At 42.5% G+C, this 18,486-nt stretch overlaps 1 protein-coding gene across 6 annotated transcripts in view; it reads right to left on the bottom strand.

The window, feature by feature from the left end:
• Window positions 1-18,486, bottom strand: part of LOC125428294 (contactin-4) — a 679,975-nt gene that overhangs the window by 204,848 nt on the left and 456,641 nt on the right. For all 6 annotated transcript variants that reach the window (XM_048488126.1, XM_048488125.1, XM_048488131.1 and 3 more), the window contains one exon: window positions 497-592. In XM_048488126.1, coding sequence (XP_048344083.1) covers window positions 497-592 — 96 coding nt within the window. The remainder of the gene's footprint in view (window positions 1-496; window positions 593-18,486) is intronic.

The following is an 18,486-nucleotide window of genomic DNA, read 5'->3' as shown; positions in this document are numbered from 1 at the left end:
TAATACCCTTCTGGAGCCCCCCACCCCCACCCCAGCCCAAATCCCGCCTTCCCAGACTCTACCAACCTGGAGTAGACAACCTTATAATAAGCTGAGTTTTGATCAGAATTAAGCAGTTGCGTGATTAGTCATAGGAACAAATATTTGTTCCTGTTTTACCTTATTACCTTGAGGCAGATGATGCCAAATGTTACTTATTAGTCCAGAGAGCTGGGCAAGATGTTATTACAGAGTATCCTCAATAAAGTCAAACATTTACATTTATGATGGACGGAGGGAATTGATTTAATCAGGGTGGGATGATTGAATGTGGCAGGCTAGGCATCTGTTGTTAGGCATGATTCAGGTCCTGTGAGTTATATATAAACTGCAGTAATCTCAATAGTATTTTTCTGTATACTTCATTATCATGTAGGTCTGATGAATTTGTTTGTTGCTTTTTTTTCAAAAGGTGGGAAGTTTAGCTTCTGGAACTGACGTCCTTTATATTACTCACCTCCAGAGTGTGGCGGTGGTCCGCACAGCAGCACCATTCCCTGCCCTTGCCGGACTGAAACTGTGCTTCTTGTCCTGGTTTTGAAATTTTCAAGATCTGTTAGGAATATACAGACACGCAAATAAATAAATACAGAAATGAACACATAGCTAGCAATTCAATTCCCAAATGAAAAAGAGGAGAGTATCTGAGGAATGCACTCCTTTCTCTAGAGGAAGAGGCACAAGCATGCAAAAGACCTCTGCATGAGAAGAGATTGCTTGCAGACAGGAAAAGATTATTAGACCCACAGGAAGGTTCAAATGTGAGCATTAGAAAACCTATGTTGCTGAAACAGTTGTTCAGCCTTTTGCTGCAGAAGACACACCATGGGGAAATCAATAATTCAGGATGGTTACAAGGGAACAGCATATTGCTTGTTTCATGGGCAGCATACTGATGCCCGGTTAATCTTAAACTGCAGAGGTGACATGCCATTTTGAAAGAGGCAGACGGTCAGCTGTAGAACTACTTAAGGTCATTATCTAATTTTCTTTGCACATGACACTCATGACAAAAACTGAAATGTAAGATGGATTTATATCCATCTCTAGCCACACTTCTTACAGTCCATTCACGCAGATATAAGTATGACATGCACAGACATCTAAGCAAGACAATGGTTCCTACAGAGCACTAGATATTTTATATTCTCCTTAAATGAAGGAAACCTTCACAGTGAAAAAACACACAATACAAATATGACCTTGTGCAAAGTTAGTGTCATTGTTTTGATGCAAACACATCGAGGCTCAGAACCCTAATGAAGGAAGGGGTAATTCAGGAACACTGCTTGCTGGACTATCCCGATGCAGATACCTGTATAGACATACCTGTACAATGTATACACAAGTATATATTCCATAGTCCTCAACCCTTCACCCTAGGCCAGTGGTGGCGAACCTTTGGCACTCCAGATGTTATGGACTACAATTCCCATCAGCCCCTTCCAGCATGGTCAATTGGCCATGCTGGCAGGGGCTGATGGGAAATGTAGTCCATAACATCTGGAGTGCCAAAGGTTCGCCACCATGGCCCTAGGCCTTTCTCTGAGTCACAATTATTAAGTGTAGCACTATAACCTGTGCAAAAAGCCCACAGATTTCCATAGCTTGTGAACATCCAAGAGGACAGGAGCCTTCCTGAACTAATCAGGCAGACCATTCCACAAAGTGGTGATCACAACAGAGAAGGTGGGCAGGTGGTGACTTTTCCCATTTGCAGGAAGGCTCCACTAGAAGGTCCTGTTCAGTTGAGCAAAACTGTCATGGTGGAGCATAGAGGGAGAAGTGGTCCCATGATATGAGGGACCAAGGCTGTAGAAGGCTTTATATGTGATAGCCAGTTCCTTAAATTGAGCCTAGTAACTGATAGACAGTCTGCAGAAAGGGAGTAATCTGCATGCTCCATCTGGTTCCCAATAATGTAGCTGTGGCATTCTGTTCCAATTAGAGTCTCCAGATTGACTTTGAGGGGAGACCTATGTAGAGTGCCATACAGTAATATAGTCTAAATGTTCTGGTGGTAGGGATCCAGGTGGCCACACTGTCTATCTATATCGAAGTAGGAGGCAAACTTCCAGGTTAGGCTGAGTTGGAAAAATATGTATTTTAATTTAATTTGTTTTTCTAGCAGTAATGTTAGATTCAGTATATCCAATATAACCTTAATGATCTTAACTAAGTCAACAAAGGTCAGCTGAACCCCATCAAAAGTAGGGAGCATAATGTCCTTCCAGACCTCCACCTTCCCAATCAGCACTGATTCTGTCTTTCCAGGTTTTATTTTCGATTTATTCAGTCTCAGCCATTTAACTCCAGCAACCAGACAGCAATTTAAGACCTCTACCATGTCACCAGGATAAAAATACATAGGACTATGTATCATCTATGTGTTGATGACTGCCAACCCCAAAATAATGCCTGATTTGACTTAAGGGCTTTAGATAGAGATCAAACAGCATGGGGGATTGAACCATGTGGGATCCCACAGGTTGCGTCCCATACTTATGATCTGGTCTCCAACGGCAGTTCTTTGGCTCATGTCTGAGATGAATTATTTGAACCAGTCCACCACACAACAAAGATGACATAGTCCACTATGTCAAACAGTCCAGTAAGAACAAGGAAGTCTACTTGTTGTCTACATTTAGAAGGAGGTTGTCAACTAAAGCCAGCAGGGCAGTCTACGCGTGACATCATTGTCTGAAACCAAACCGAAAAGGTGGTAGAGTGTCAGGGGCCAGCCTGCTGACACCAGAAAGATGGTAGCTCAGCCTTTGTCAGTAAGACGCGGTATTCTGAAACATAATTCAAGCATCTTAAACCCCTGTCTTCCATTCCATTTATTAACACAACAGAGACAAGTTTCAGGTCTAAGGGGGTGGGAATACCCTTCAACACGGTAAATTCCTATCATCCCTACCTGTGGCAATACCAGGCATTTTGCAGCATCCCTTTTCCTGCTCCTCTGCCTTGTACATGACACTGAAAAAGCTCATTCATTGCTAGCGTTACTATGGGTGACCCAGTGAATGGCACCAGTTATTGATCAGCAACTTCAGCTGCCAAGGGAATTCAATGTAAAAACTCCAACAGCATTGCATCACCTCAGTGGTCTTTTATCTTATGTAGTTACTTTCTTTTAAGTTTCCAGGTTTTTTTTTAAAAAAGAGTAACTGAACCTTTATATTTGGTAATCTCAAAATTGTTGTTCAGCACAGAAGAGAATAAGGGAGATAAATATATTGAACAGCTGCAAAGTAATTAAACTGTTATAGAGGTGAGAAATTAGTCTTTGATTTCCCCCTCCCCCCTTAAACAGTTAAAAACATGGATGCATTGACAATATTTCTTGGTCTTACAGAATAACTTTTTTTTTTCTAGACAAGTCAAGCATCTCTTTCGGAGACAGTATCATAATAGTTGGCTAGTCATAATCTTTAAAGACTTGGGCACAGATATAACGGCTTATGGATAAGACCATCTGAATTTCTCACGGTTACCATATAATATATTTTAATCAATAAATATTTATCTGTATTATATCTTATAGTGGAAGATGGTTGCAATAGGGGGGTTAGCCAAAGCTCCCACTTAAAACAGCAGTTGGACCTGTATTCTCTCACCACCCCTTGTTTTCATCTGCCCATCCACAGGACAGGTTGAGTACAGTAACTGCTGCCACTGCTCTGGTAAGAGGAGTTATCAATTTGGAAGACTCAAGATAGTGAATCTGGACCACTGGAACAAGGACTACTTTACCAGCTTCCCCTAAGCTTGAAGAAAATTTATCAGGCCTCTGTGGATGACAGGACTTGAGCTCCCGTTTCCCAGTTTAGGAAAAGTTTAGGCAACAGGGGATGCCCTATTAAGAGGGGTAGATGCTAAAGTGTGCCAACCAGACTTGTCGTCTCAAGTGGTATGTGATCTACCGGATGCATGCATACAGGATATGAAGGAAAGGCTAGAAAGACTCATCAAGCCCACAGATTATTATCATTTCTTGGTCATCCATGTAGGGTAAATGATTCTGCCTGGTACAGCCCACATTAAGAGACTGTGTGCCTCTGGGTAAAGAAAAGCACTTGGAAGCACAGCTGTGCTTTCATCACCTTTTCCTGTTGAAGGCTGAGGTTTAGGAAGGAAAAGAAGACTACCGCAAATAAATGACGGGCTACATAGACGGTGTCGTCAGGAAAGGTTTGATTTTTCGGACCATGGCTTACATATTGAGGTGAAGCTCTTCTATCAGGAAATGATTTGGAACTCAGGAGGGAGAAAAAATGTCTTTGGTAAGAGCCTTGCAAACCTGATAAGGAAGGCATTAAACTAAACCCTGTGGGGGAAGGAGACAAAAATTCAAAGCCGACTATGGTGCCAATACATGGAGATAAGACCACAAAACATTTGTGTGGAGTGGCAGATAGATGATGAAATGTTAACTCGCAGGTAAGTACAGAAATGAAGCCGTCAGGGCACCTAAACCATGGATTCTGCTCAATAGTCCCTAAGTCTTCCATACCACTGTGCAGAAGCTCCCTCTCACTGAGCAGAATTGAGCTGTCAGCAAGAGCTCTGCAAGGTGGCCACCCAACCTGCACAGCACCAATATGGTGTCTGTGTGGCTTACAGGGAACAGTGATTCCGATGTCTCTACACTAATGCTCAAAGTATGGGAAACAAGCAGGAGGAACTAGAAGTCCTAATACAGGAAAAGGACTTAAGCCTAATAGGCATTACAGAAACTTAATGGGATGACACTCATAACTGGAATATTAGGATTGAGGGATACACCTTGTTTAAAGGGGCAGACAAATAAGGAAGGGGACGGAGTAGAATTATATGTCAAAGATGTGCATATTTCTGAGGAAATACATGAATCTTAGCCTGGATGTTCAATTAAGAGTCTCTGGGTAAAAATGAGTAAGAAATAATAGTGACACTATGGTGGGGGTCTGCTATAGCCCACCAAGCCAGGAAGGGAACTTGAACACTCCTAGACCAGAAGACAAAGTTCTCAAAGGGATGGGAAAGATTTCAGCTACCCAGATATCTGCTGGAAGACGAACTCTACTAAAAATGGAAGGTCAAATCAATTCCTGATTTGTCTTGCTGACTTTATTTTCCAGAAAGTGGAAAGGCAAACAAGGGGGTCTGCTATCTTTAACTTGATTCATCAAGCAAGAACAAGAAAGTAGTGGGCAACCTGGATAGTAGCGACGAGGGACTTTTGTGCACTTACAGGTGGTTTGCTTTGCAGTGGGGTTTTCTGTTTTTCTGTTTACACAAGCGATTGGGCTGGAATACTCACTCAGGTCCATTCAGCAGAGACAAGCTGGTCCAAAACAACAGCTTTTATTTGCAAGGAAGGCACTTCTTACAACCATCAGCATTAACTAACATACAAAAGAACATTTTTTTTAGAAAGTTACTACCTTGCTGGATCAGGGAATTTCAGAATGGCTTTTGATAAGGTTCCACATAATATTCTTGTTGACAAGTTGGTAAAATATGGTTTGGATTTTATTACTGTTAGGAGTATCTGTATGTGGTTGACCGATCACAGCCAAAGAGTGCTCATTAATAGTTTTTCATCTTCTTAGAGAGGAGTGACAAATGAGGGGCCTCAGGGATCTGTCCTGGAACATGTGTTGTTTAACATCGTTATGAATGATCTGGATGAAGGAATAGAGGGAATGCTTATTAAATTTGCAAATAGTAACTGGGAGGGGTAGCAAACACAGTAGAAGATAGTGTTAGGGTACAACATGATACTGACAGTCTGGAAAACTGGGCCAAAACTAATACAACCCATTGCAGCAGAGATAAATATAAAGTTCTGCATTTAGGTAGGGAAAATCAAATGCATAATTACAGATAAGGGAGATTTGTCATGGCAGTAGTTCTTGTGAAAAGGATGTAGGGATCTTATCAGAGCATACACTAAACATGAATCAGCAGTGTGGTCCAATGGCTAAAAAAGTCAAATGCAATTCTGGGTTGTATCCAAAGAAGTATAGGCTCATTCCGCACATGCAGAATAATGCACTTTCAAACTGCTTTCAGTGCTCTTTGAAGCTGTGCGGAATAGCAAAATCCATTTGCAAACAGTTGTGAAAGTGGTTTGAAAATGCATTATTTTGCGTGTGCGGAAGGGGCCATAGTGTTCAGATCACACAAAGTGATGGTAACACTTTGCTCTGGTTGGACTGTACCTAGAGTATTGTGTTCAGTTTTGGGCACCATACTTTAAGAAGGATATGGACAAGTGGAAACATATTCTTGGGGGGGGGGGGGGGGAGATGGTGAGGGGTTGTCAAAGACCTGTCCAGGCCTTTGGGTGGGTAGTAATGCCAAGCCCTGTGATTTGAACCAGTACTCAAAAACACAAAGCAAAAATGTTTATATTTTTAAAAGAAAGGCTGTAAAATATTCTCATCAGGCCTTCACCGACTTTTAAAACAATACTCCTTGGACTGCTGGGGGTCCAAGGAACATCATTCTCAGGGTGGCCATGTACAAATTAATATCTCACAGCCTTATTTTAACACTTGTTAAGTGAGAATAGTAATAACCTCACAGGACTGTTGCAACGATGAATGAGAAGAGATTGCAAAGCACTTTGTATTGTTAACGCTGCTTATTAATAATATATAAGCGTTGTAAAAACAAATAACTCTTCAGTACTGAAGGCATGTGTTTCATTAGCAACAGTATCTGCTACCAAACCTTAATTGAGGAAAAAATGACAGCTGCTTTAAAGTACTGCAACACACTCAGAGGTAATTTCTTCACTGGTGATTTGGCCTTGGTTGGGGAAGTGTCATTTTTTCTATACTCTCTTCCACTGAAAGATCAAAGTAGAATTGTAACTTCATCTGCCACATGCCGGACTGTTTTTGTTTTAGAACCCTCTGCTGGGTCCCAAGGCCTACCTAACGGAACTAGGGAGGCACTAGGACCCAAGCAGAGCATTCTAAAACAAAAACAGTCCGGCATGTGGCAGATGAAGTTACAATTCTACTTTGATCTTTCAGTGGAAGAGAGTATAGTTTTCCCATAGCACTGTGAAGCACTGCCTGGGTATTTGCTGAGTTTTTTTTGCGATCTTTTATAAATCAGCTTTGCTGCCATCGTTTGGGAAAAATCACAGCAAAGCCGTGGCCTGGATTTTCCTAGTCCCACCCTCACAGCAGCTATTTCCCCTCCCCTTATGGCAAGTATTTCCTTCCTCTGCCACTGGGAACTTTTTGAGTTCGCTTTTTTAAAAAATCAGCAGTTGGCATATCAGTACAATAAACAGAGGCGTATTTGCCTAGGCACAACTATTCTGGTCACGTGGGGGCACAAAATCGCCCCCCACAGACTGAAGCCTTCCAGGCACCCGCACAGTTCCATTGGAACCTCCTAACTGATTTAACTTTTTGGAAACCGCACACAAGAGCGTTAAAGCAGTTGGGGGTGCCTAAAAGAGGGTTTGCAGATTTTCAGCAGAGAATGCAGCTCCCCCAATAATGAACTCTTCCAAGTTCCGCTTCAAAGGCAGAGGGAGGGGGTAGAATTGGGGCAGGCCTTGCCGGAAGACTGTTGAGCTTGGCTGGCCTCGTCTTATTTCCAAACCAGACCCGGATTCTACCCATCTCCCTTGTGGAGGCTGCCCCACACCAGGAGCAGGTGGGGGGCAGCCAGAAATCCCCCTCTCAGCTGCTCTCCCTCTTTCTTCCGGGTTTCCTTGCTGGGGACAAAACGCCTCTCTGCATCCCAGATGCAGAGGCAAACCGCACTTTGCTGCTTCTCTGGGGCTTCTGGCTTCCACAAGTTGGAACGAGGGCTTCTGCAAAACTCTGGCTCCACTCTGGTGTGCCCGGCCACCACAACACCCTGGGTTTCCCCAGCCTTTTTGAAGCCAGTGGAAGGAGGCAGGATCCCGGCTGCCCTGCCCAGCCAGGACTCCACCCCCAGCCATGGCTCCTGAGTAGCCTCCAGCAGTTAGCTGCCCACTCCCTCTCCTTCTGTGCAGCCTCACCTGGCCAATTGTGCCTTGCAAGTGCCAGGACTTCCTGTTGCTTTCTTTTGCACTGCAGCGCCAGCCAGGTAAAAGCCTCAAGAAATTTCCTGGGCAGGAGGGTGCATCGGAATCCCACTGGACAGTGGTTGAAGTTGTGCATTTGGAGCCGGCCGGGCAGAGAGAAGGCAAGTCCCCCCTGCTTCCATACTGATTAAAAAGGCTGAAAGGATAGCTGCTGGACCCATACAGATGCAAGTGAGTTAAGGCACACTCCCTTTGGGGACTCCTCCCCTTCAACTACCAGCACTCAAGTGTGAGAAAGGAAGAGGTCTTCCAGAGCCTAATCTGGGATGCTAACCACTACACCATGCTGGCATGATTTATCCAGGACCCAGGATCCTGTTCAAAGTAAAACCACCAGTATCTGCCCACTTCTCTTGATCTCTTCCCTCCCTTTCATGTCTTTGAGCACAAGATGCAACATCAGCATCCTCCCTCCTAATTAAGGTCCAGGTTTACTAAGGTAAGGTTTACTAAGCACCCAATAACCAGCTATTCATTCCTGGGACTTTCAAGATGATATTTAGAAACTTGATGGGAGGAAGACAACATGATTTTATGCTCTTAACAAGAGCTTCTGGATTTCATGGCCTTGCTCCCCACCCATCTATAAAATGCTGAAGTGTAATTTTTTTCTCTTGTATTACAAGTACAGTTATTGGCTTGTCATAGAAAAATTCCCCCACAACTTGCATTACTACTTTTTCATATGTCTTATATGGTCTTCTAAGAGATATGAGGAATTGACCTTGAAATATGCCTTCACACATGTTGGGGGCTTTCCTATAGTAGGAGTACACACTACCTGCAATCTTCACTCTCCTGTGTATTTAGGTTTGGTATTCGTGCATGATAAATACATGCATTTTTCCTGATTGCACACCATTGCCATAATGGGAGGAATGTGGGTAGCTTACTGTCAGGCTGGAGCCTGGCATCCAGGAGAGTATAGTCTGCAGTGCCTTACATTGCCAGCATTAAAATTTAATGTGTGCAACTACTGTGAAAAAAATGACTTGAAATGTGTCCTTGTCCTTTCCCTCCCTCCCTCCTTTCCTCCCTGGCTCTGTACTGGGTTTCCAATACTGGGGGGCAAATGGGGGTGCTGGATTTAACACCATATAATGTTTTCGCAGCAGTAATAAAACATTTTGAAAGTATTTTGAAAACGTTGTCAACATTTTTATTTGTGCAGTGTGGCATGGACTATTGCTGTGTTCATATTTGTGAGTTGGGGCATGTTCTATAATGTGATGGTGAATTTGAAATGACCTGGTGCAAACAAACATTGTTTGGTTGCAGTGGGGGAGAGCAATCTTCCATGTGGGGGGGTGGAGGTTTGGAAACGCAGGTTTTGCCCCTGGGCTCTATTTTCCCTAGTTACGCCTCTGACAATAAAATATTTGTAAGTCGATTAACTTGTTAAAAACTTCTGGAAAGCCTCTTTCTGTATAGAGCGTGTGCGTGCACACATGTGTGTGTGTGAATGGGGACAACTGAAGGGAAAATGTGGGGATAACTTGCTGTCTTACTGCCATTATGCTGCATCGGCAAACGCAACAGGAAAGCACAGGGGCGAACCTATATTTTTGGAGCCCTGAACCTTGAGCTGTTATGGGGGCCCCTTTGCAACAAGTAACAAAGTCTGGGTAACCACTGCTATTTTCTTCAATGCGGTTGATCCACAACAGATCACCACAAAATTTTTGGGTCCACTCAATAATTTCGCCTTTTTAATTAAAAAAAACAACAACAAATAAGGATTAGTTCATTTTTTGAAAAAGGGAACGTTATAAAGTAAACCCCTGCCTTACAGGCATCATTTTATGATTTTTTAAAAAATGAAGGGCATGTCATGGGGTGTTTTTTTTGTTGATATTGGTGTGATAAGTAATTGCGGAGGTAAGATGAAAAATTCAGAAGTACAAAAAGGTACAATCTGGACTTGTCTTCAGAAATTCTGGTAGATGTAATAAGATTTTTTTAAAAAACTCTTCTAATACAGCAATATGGACAAAAGTTGCTTAGTCCATATTTCAAGGAATATAGACTAAAGTAGCTTCCGGGGCCCCTCTGGGATTAGAGGCTTTGAAGCTTAAGCTTCATTAGTTTTGTAGAAGATCTGCCCCTTAGAAAGCATCACCACGAGCAAAACCCAGAATTAAGAAAGTTTCTTAAAGTGATAATTTGCTCACTTTAATTTCCAAAAGTTATCATTCAAATGTTGAAAATATGCCATATTTACATTACTTTCTATGCAGCATTAAGACTGAAATACCAACAAAGTATTCTACTTTAAACTTGGCATCGCCTGTAAAAAGTGTTTTCTTATCAAAGCAGTGCCCTGGTCTTCTGATTTCCCCATATGCTGTCCTCTATCATAGCTGCTGTGTTCACAAGCACAATCCTCCAACAGTCGTACAGTACATTAGAGAGAATGTTCTGTACTGTCAGCTAAAAAGATCAATGGGATGACACCAGGGCAGAAAATGAACAAAGCCCCTTGCAGAAAAAGAACACCGTGAATGGTGTAGATAGTGCCATTATGTTTGTCTTCCCTTCTGTCTGTTACTGCAGCCCCCCTCTCTTTATGTGCCTCCTTGCCCCGCTTTTTCATATTATTATTGGTAACACAAAAACATAATTTCATTCCTCTGCCCACTCTACGATCATATACATTTGAAAAAACACAGTCTGAAGCTTTGGAACTACAAGAGTTCATATCAATATGAAACCTACAATACCAACAGATCAGACTATGTACCTTGGAAAAACACAAGTAGCTTAAAATGATGCAATAGAAGAATAGTCTGCAGTCATCATATAGTAATTTTCTAAAATGACTGTAATACTAATGTACCCTTTTAACTTGAAAAGAGCAATACATGTAACCTCTTAAATACTATTTTATGAACAAATGTTGAAATCTTGTTTGCTTATATTTTGGGAATGGCTGTGTGTCTTCTTTTTTGGACTGTAGAAACCATCTGGCTAGATTTTTTTTAAAAAAAACCCAGAGGAGCAGATAACCATGTGCGCAGTGGTGTAACTTGGAAGGGGTAAAAGGAGGCTGCAGCTCTGGCTGCCAATTGGGCAGGTCATGTTTAAAGGTCAACCCAGCCACATTGAGCTCAGCACCAGCCTAAGCCAGTGGTTTTCAACCTTCCCAATGCCGCGACCCTTTAATACAGTTCCTCATGTTGTGGTGACCCCCAACCCTAACATTTATCCATTTTACAGATGGAGAACACTGAGTTTTAGGCGACCCCTGTGAAAGGGTCGTTGGACCCCCAAAGGAGTCGTGACCCACAGGTTGAGAACCACTGGCCTAAACAGTTGGGCTGACTGGCTCCAGCTCTATAATGTTGGCTCCACCACTGTGCTTGCCCAGGGTGTCGTTTTGGGCAGCTATGCCCCTACATGTGCACACACACAAAACTTTTTACTCTTTCTCCACAATCAGCACTATAAATTCTAAGATATTTTAAAAAGAAAAATCATATGAAGAGAAGAATCATATTAATTTGATGAATGATAGTAACCTAGATGGTTCTGACTGGATCTTTCAGCTTAACTGGGCACGTTCTCTAAATCTCTATCTCACCTAGTTATAGTGTTAGCCCTGACTGGCTAGTTTATTTATTTAATTTATACCCAGCCTTTCTTCCCAATGCAGACTGAGGCAGCTCATCCACTATGTATGCCTAGGCAATCACCCTGGGCGCCAATCTGTCTCAGAGAGGGAGAACTATCAAGGCAGTCATCCCGCAGTGTTGCGGAATTGGCTGCAGCAGACGACACTATGCTGACCACCCAGATAAAGTCTTACCATATCTCTGGTGAGCTTGGCAGCAAGTAGAAACCCCAAGTACAGTCTTGTCCCAAGTACAGTCCAGAGGACCTGGAGGGAGCTTCCACTATCTCAAGGTCAGGGGAAGGATTTGGAGGCAGGTTTCTGCAATAAGCAACAGCATTGTGTGCCAGTGCACCTCAGTGAGGCATTTGGGTGGCAGGCGGGGGTTTCCCCATCACAGGATTCAGATGTCGAGGTAAGAGTAGAGCTGATGATTTAAATCTTGACATCCGATTTCACTCACATGTAGAGTAGATCATAAATATAAAATAAATGTAATTATCCTAATGTTTCCCTTATAATAATTATCCTAATGTTTCACTTATAATTCATGAACATAATTATAACGGATCAATCTCAAATTATGGTAGAAGCTACTAAAAGGGTTGTATGATGACTGAGCAAACCTACAATTTTCCCCCCCTATTAGGCTTAATAGATATTAGAGATTAAAACTGGGTTGCACGAACAGAAATTGTTGATTTCTTCAACTGACTTGTTACGAGACCTTGGATAAGTAGTTCAACTTCTCTGTCTCAAAGTTTGCTCATTTCCAATGATGAGTGTCATGGTGCTTGAACTATCTCTGCCTCTGAAGAGGCCTAGTTAATTAATTTATGCTGAGAGCTTTGGCACTCTAAGATAAAAGGTTCTAAATAAGTTAAAAATATTACTTCCATATGTACTCAAATCCTCCTTTCAGTAAGAACTTTGTTGTCTTCATACTTCTGTGTAAATTCTAACTCACTTTCATTATCAAGTTAACTCCACATTCTTAACTTGCACGGCAGCAACATCTGTAGTATTTGCCAACCTAAAATATATTGGTCCCATTTAAAATCACCACATGATGTCTAAGGCAATAGGAATTTCCATCTTTATCTGGCACGGTATCTTTATATATTTCCTAGTGGTTATCTTTTGGGAAGGAGTTTCTATGACTCAATTCTGAAACAGCAGATGTGTCACAACAGAAGTAGAAAATAAAGGGAAGTAAAAGATTAAAATACTGACAACATACCAGCCATTCTAACCTGTGGCATATGGCATTTGTTGGTAGTGATTATTCTTGTTTGGCTTAGAATTAGTAATATTTTTTTCACACGTTTTAGCATTCTCAAGAAGTGCAAGCATTTATAGTCTGAGACGACTGAATTACATGGCAAATTGGTACTGCACTATTTTTTGTCTAAATTATGGTTCACATGATCAAGAATGGATTTATTTATAAAATAAAGAAGCACAAAAATAGAAAGTTATTAGTACTATTAGTCTTGGCCCAACTAAATGCTATCCCCCTCAGATTTATGGCTTGATTTGAATCATGTTAATTACATTTCTTTTACACTTATCATCATGGAAACCGCCGTGCTGAATTTGTTATTGCAGATAGATAAGACAGGCAGGCAGGCAGAACCGTTCCCAGTCCATTCCGCACAGCACAAATAAGACGTCCTGAGGCTGCAAAGAAAGGCGGCTTGGGGAGGAACTCCACACAGCTTTTCCCCCCAAGTCATCTGCAGAAAGCCTTATTTCTGTTCAAGCGGTCCTATTTTGAGGATGCTTGAAAATGCACCTTTCCCCCTAAACCAGTGGTTCTCAACCTTCCTAATGCCTCGACCCTTTAATATAGTTCCTCATGTTGTGGTGACCCCCAACCCTAACATTTATCCATTTTACAGATGGAGAACACTGATGCAGAGAGTCTTAGGCGACCCCTGTGAAAAGGTTGTTCGAGAACCAAAGGGGTCCCAATCCCCAGGTTGAGAACCACTGCCCTAAACTCTGCAAATTCAGTCACAGATGCAGGCGAAACGTCAGGAGAAAATGCTGCTAGAATACGGCCATACAGCCCAGAAACCACACAGCACCCCAGCGATTCTAGCCGTGAAAGCCTTTGACAATACCTTTCCGTAGCTGTATGTTAACCAGAATATTTATATTTAGCCTTACTAAACACTCACAAAAACACCATAACCAAAACTGACTCATCACTACTACTTGGGGTGTGATAGCTAGGAGGAAACAGAGGCAGCACCCTGCCATTATACCAACCATCTACTGTTGTTGTTTTTCTGGTTTGTTCTTCTTGAGGTAGTGATGCTTTGTCTGGACACTATTTCAGACTTCCAGCTGGAATTCATGCATCTCAATTCTTTACCATACACAAATAATAATCATAACCCTTGTTCATTAATTAATAAGATATAGGGGGTACCTCTAGTCATCTGTTTGGAGTGATTGGGGTGTGTGTATAGGAACAGTGATGTTAGCCTCCTCCTCCCAGAAGTTGTACAGCAAAGAAACAGGTGAATCATCTTAGTGAATTACCAGGCAGTAATTCAAAGTCTTTAATTTAGCTGAGAGCTAACAAGTGCTAGTTGAAAGACGATATAAGTAGTTCATTGTCTCTTGATTGTTTCCTATTGTTTGGTAATTGTTGAGAATGGTAACAGGATTTGCTTTATTAAAATCCCATGCATGCTATTGGTCCAGGATAAAAGATAAAGTGCAGTGACAGCAAGCTGCAGTTACAGTTGAATATTGATATCTTGATCCTGTAACTAAAACACGTTGTAAAAGGAAGATGGACTATCATATGATGCCACAGTGCACAACAGGTCACAAATACCATATTACCTCAATAAAGAGACCTCAATAAGTATGACCTCTAATTCCACCTTACATGTATTGAAGTCCATTTGGTGATCACCTTAGTTGTTACTCCTCATTTCCATTCAGAGAAAAGAATTGCACATTTTGTACAGAGGGTCTGTTTTTCTCATTGTACTTAGCTACAATGTGGAAATAATTTAACCAGTGAACTCAATGTACTCTCAAAACAATAATGAAAACAGTAAAACATCCCTGAGGAGGTTACATGTCTCAGGTCACTGGCAATTTGACAAAGAAGGCCATATCTTTTTTGAAAACTATGCTGTTCTACATTTTCTTATTTGCTAGAACAGAGTTTGCAGTTGTTCACCCATACACTTCTATTTACACCCCCCATACAAGGAAAATGAAACTGGCCATGCCCCCTCCCCAGAAACCAGTGGTGGTCCCCCAACATTTAAAAACCGTCCTGCCAGGATGCCCTACAACTCAGAAGATAGGGTGTGCAGCATTGGACGTTGTCTGACAGTCACCCGCAGTGAGAACAGAGAGAGCACTTTGGACAATTGAGCAAGCACTCTGCACCAATACTCCGGCAGAAGGGCAAAGTTCACACTCTGTAGCTGAATTCTCCCAGTTCAGAATCCTTTACAAGTACTCCAGCTTCTCAGTCAGGACTCAATAGGGTGGACACGTATTGGGCTATGATAGTGACTCCTTTGACATGTTAACTTTTAGGGAGTCATTTGCCCTCATTAAGCAATGGACTACAAGCAATGGACTTCCAAAAATTACAGAGATTGGCAACCAAATCCTGCTCGCCAATGAATGCGGAAATTCCATTTGTACAGGGAAAACCGGTCTACTACATGGCAGCACTTACCAATCCCATTCATAGGTGAGCCTATAGCTTGCTAGATTCAATATTATGCCATCCCCGCTTCATAGAGGAAGACTCAAGGGCTTACCGAGCGATAAGAGGCTATGTTCCTGCAATCCGGGGCAGCTAGATTCTATTTTGCATATCCTCCTACATTGCCCATTGTACCAGAAATTAAGATCCAGTTTGTTAACCCAGGTCATCGATCCTATCGAGGCCCTCCCAGAGTCAGATAAAGTAATTCTTCTTTTAAACTGTAGTGATTTTAATGGATGTTGCACAACGGCAAAGTTCCTGCCCGAGGTCTGTAAATTGAACTCTTGATCAATGTGAAGTTACCTTTACTATTTTAACTGTATTTTAAATTAGTCTGTTTTGTATGCCAATAAAGGCTTTCGAATCGTGATCATGAAATTGTTAGGGCGGACACGCACTGACGGATAAGACGGGCACTGTTCCCCAACCTCCTCTTTCCACCCTCCTTTCTTTCTTGTTTGGATGGGAGCTGCCCCAGACACAGCACCTCTTGTACCCATGCCTGGCAGATTGCAAGGCTGGTTGGAGACCAAAAACAAAAGCACCCCCCGCCCCAACTCCATAGCCCCAAGGAAAATGGGGTGTGGTGCACTGAGGCTGGGGTACAACAGTTGCTGTGTGATGTCAGAACTCTCTCAGCTCCACCTACCTCACAAGGTGTCTGTTGTGGGGAAGGGAAGGGAAAGAGTGTGTAAGTCGCTTTGTAACTCCTCATAGGAGAGAAAAGCAAGGTATAAATCCAAACTTCACTTCTAAAATTTACTGATTATCTTACACTGCTCATATGCTTAGATGAGAAATAATTATGCATTCTACTATAACCTAAGAGAAAACACTGAGATAATCAATTCTTTATACATTGTTACATTCAGATTTATAAAAGCAAACATGATTAATATTTTGGCTTACAGCAAAAAAAGAGAGATGCTATTACATTGCTATTTCTGACTCAGAAACTCTCTCTTGAGGCACAAGTGGTTTATAATTGGTATGACGTGCAAAGAGACTATAACCCAGAAATAGAAAATGGTTTAGTTTTCTCAGGATATTCTTTATTGCTGGAAGTCTTTGACTCTTTAATAGACTTGAAAATCTGTCATGAAAGATTGCCTGCTTACACATAAGGCAATACTCTTATCATGTTACTGGAAACTGATATAGACATATCATTTCAGCTATCTATTTTTCCCTACCACCTAGGTAAGAATGCTAAAAGTCCAACTGTATTTTCATGAATTTGATTTTTTTCCCATGTTTGTATTTGCATATTCAATGGGAAAGAGCTTTTTATTGACCATCTAAGCAAGAAACACACACACACACACACACACACACACACACACACACACACACACACACACTCTTATTTGCTTTTCATTAAGCCAGGGAAATTAGCTTGCAAGGTTCAACTCAGGGAACCAGCTGACCCTTGAAAGAGGTAAGCTGTACCAATTGCAGCTTATTTGACTAAATTAAAAAACAAAACAGAAAGTTTCTCAATACAACTCAGTTTAAAGCTTAGACAGAGTCTATGATATGCTTTATTGGTAAATTCAATATTATTAATAAACATATAACATTGATTATGCCCAGACCAGGATGACCCAGACTAGCCTCATCTGGTCAAATCTCAGAAGCTAAGCCCTGGTTAGTACTTGGATAGGAAAACACGAAGGAATATCAGGATCATTATTAAGAGGAAGGCAACAGCAAACCACTTCTGTTAGTGTCTTGCCTTGATAACCCTACTGGGTCAGCATGTGTTGGCAGCAACTTGAAGGCACTTCACACACATCTAAAACTGACAATAATTTACCTAGTCCAAAAAGCATGACAAAAATGTGTAAAGATACAATATCTTGAACTAGCTCTGACGTTATCCCACTATACTGTGTAAAAAAGCCATCAAATAGCAGCTTATTTTTCTTGACCCTAGGAAGGCACTTTCGAGGCTAGTGAGAAGCAAAGGTGGTTTGCAAATTGACATCAATGGCAGAAGCTGCCTTCCAAGTACTAACTCTGCTTAGCTTCTGAGATCTGACAAGATTGGGCAATGCTGTCTTCCCTCCCTACTATGCTGATAGCCCTCTGTATTTCACAATATATTTTCATAGCCAAGTGGGCCAAATCTGAGGATATTTAAATCTGGAGATTGGAACAGTGAATGGACAAGACAGATCTTTCTACAAATTTGAAAAACACCCCAGGTTTGCAGAAAATTCTGAAACCTTTAAAAAAATACACTAGGTAACACAATATGATAAAAAAAGAGGACCGTATTTTTAAGAAACAGAGGCCCTTTCCGTACGGGCGTTTAATGGTGCCCTGGGGACGGCAAAAACGCCGTCCCCAGGGAGCCATTCACACAGGGGGCGTAGCTGCTTCGCAGCCGCGCCGCCCTCGCGTCGCCCGACCGGTGCGAAGCTGGCATTTCCCAACCTTGCTCGGGGAGCGAGGTTGTTTGGAAATGCCGGCTTGGAGCCGCTGCCGTGCGAACGGCAGCGGCTCCAAGGCGCCCTCCCCCTGCCCTCCCACCCGTCACTTACCTGGTCCCTGGCCCTCCGGCGCGTCGTCGAGGCCTGGGGACATGCCCCCCTGCCCTGAGACGCTCAAGCAGGCATGCAGGGGGCATGTCTCCAGGCCTCGGTGACGTGCCGGAGGGCCAGGGACAAGCCGGGTCGGCCGGGCGACGGCACTCCCTGGCGCCATCGTCCCAGCCGGTTCTGGGACCGTCCATGAGGATGGTCCCAGCGTCGTCGGGTCGGCGTGGATTACGCCGACCCAACCCCTTCCGCCTCCGTGCGGAAGGGGCCAGATTCCCTCAGTGGTTGTTGCTTGGTATTGACAAAATACTTTGTTTCTGTCAGTAAATGGCAGAGGGAGGGGAAGGCCTTTGCCAGAGATATTTTGATCTTTGAGGGAAGACTCACTTTGAGGGAAGACTTACATGACTTAGAGCCAGCTGCTTCCTATGGTTCAATAGCAGCCCCCTCATAA

Source organism: Sphaerodactylus townsendi, linkage group LG03 (genome assembly GCF_021028975.2).
Source record: "Sphaerodactylus townsendi isolate TG3544 linkage group LG03, MPM_Stown_v2.3, whole genome shotgun sequence".
Lineage (NCBI taxonomy): Eukaryota > Metazoa > Chordata > Lepidosauria > Squamata > Sphaerodactylidae > Sphaerodactylus > Sphaerodactylus townsendi.
The sequence above is the reverse complement of the archived record's forward strand: the minus strand, read 5'-3'. Positions and strand labels throughout refer to the sequence as shown.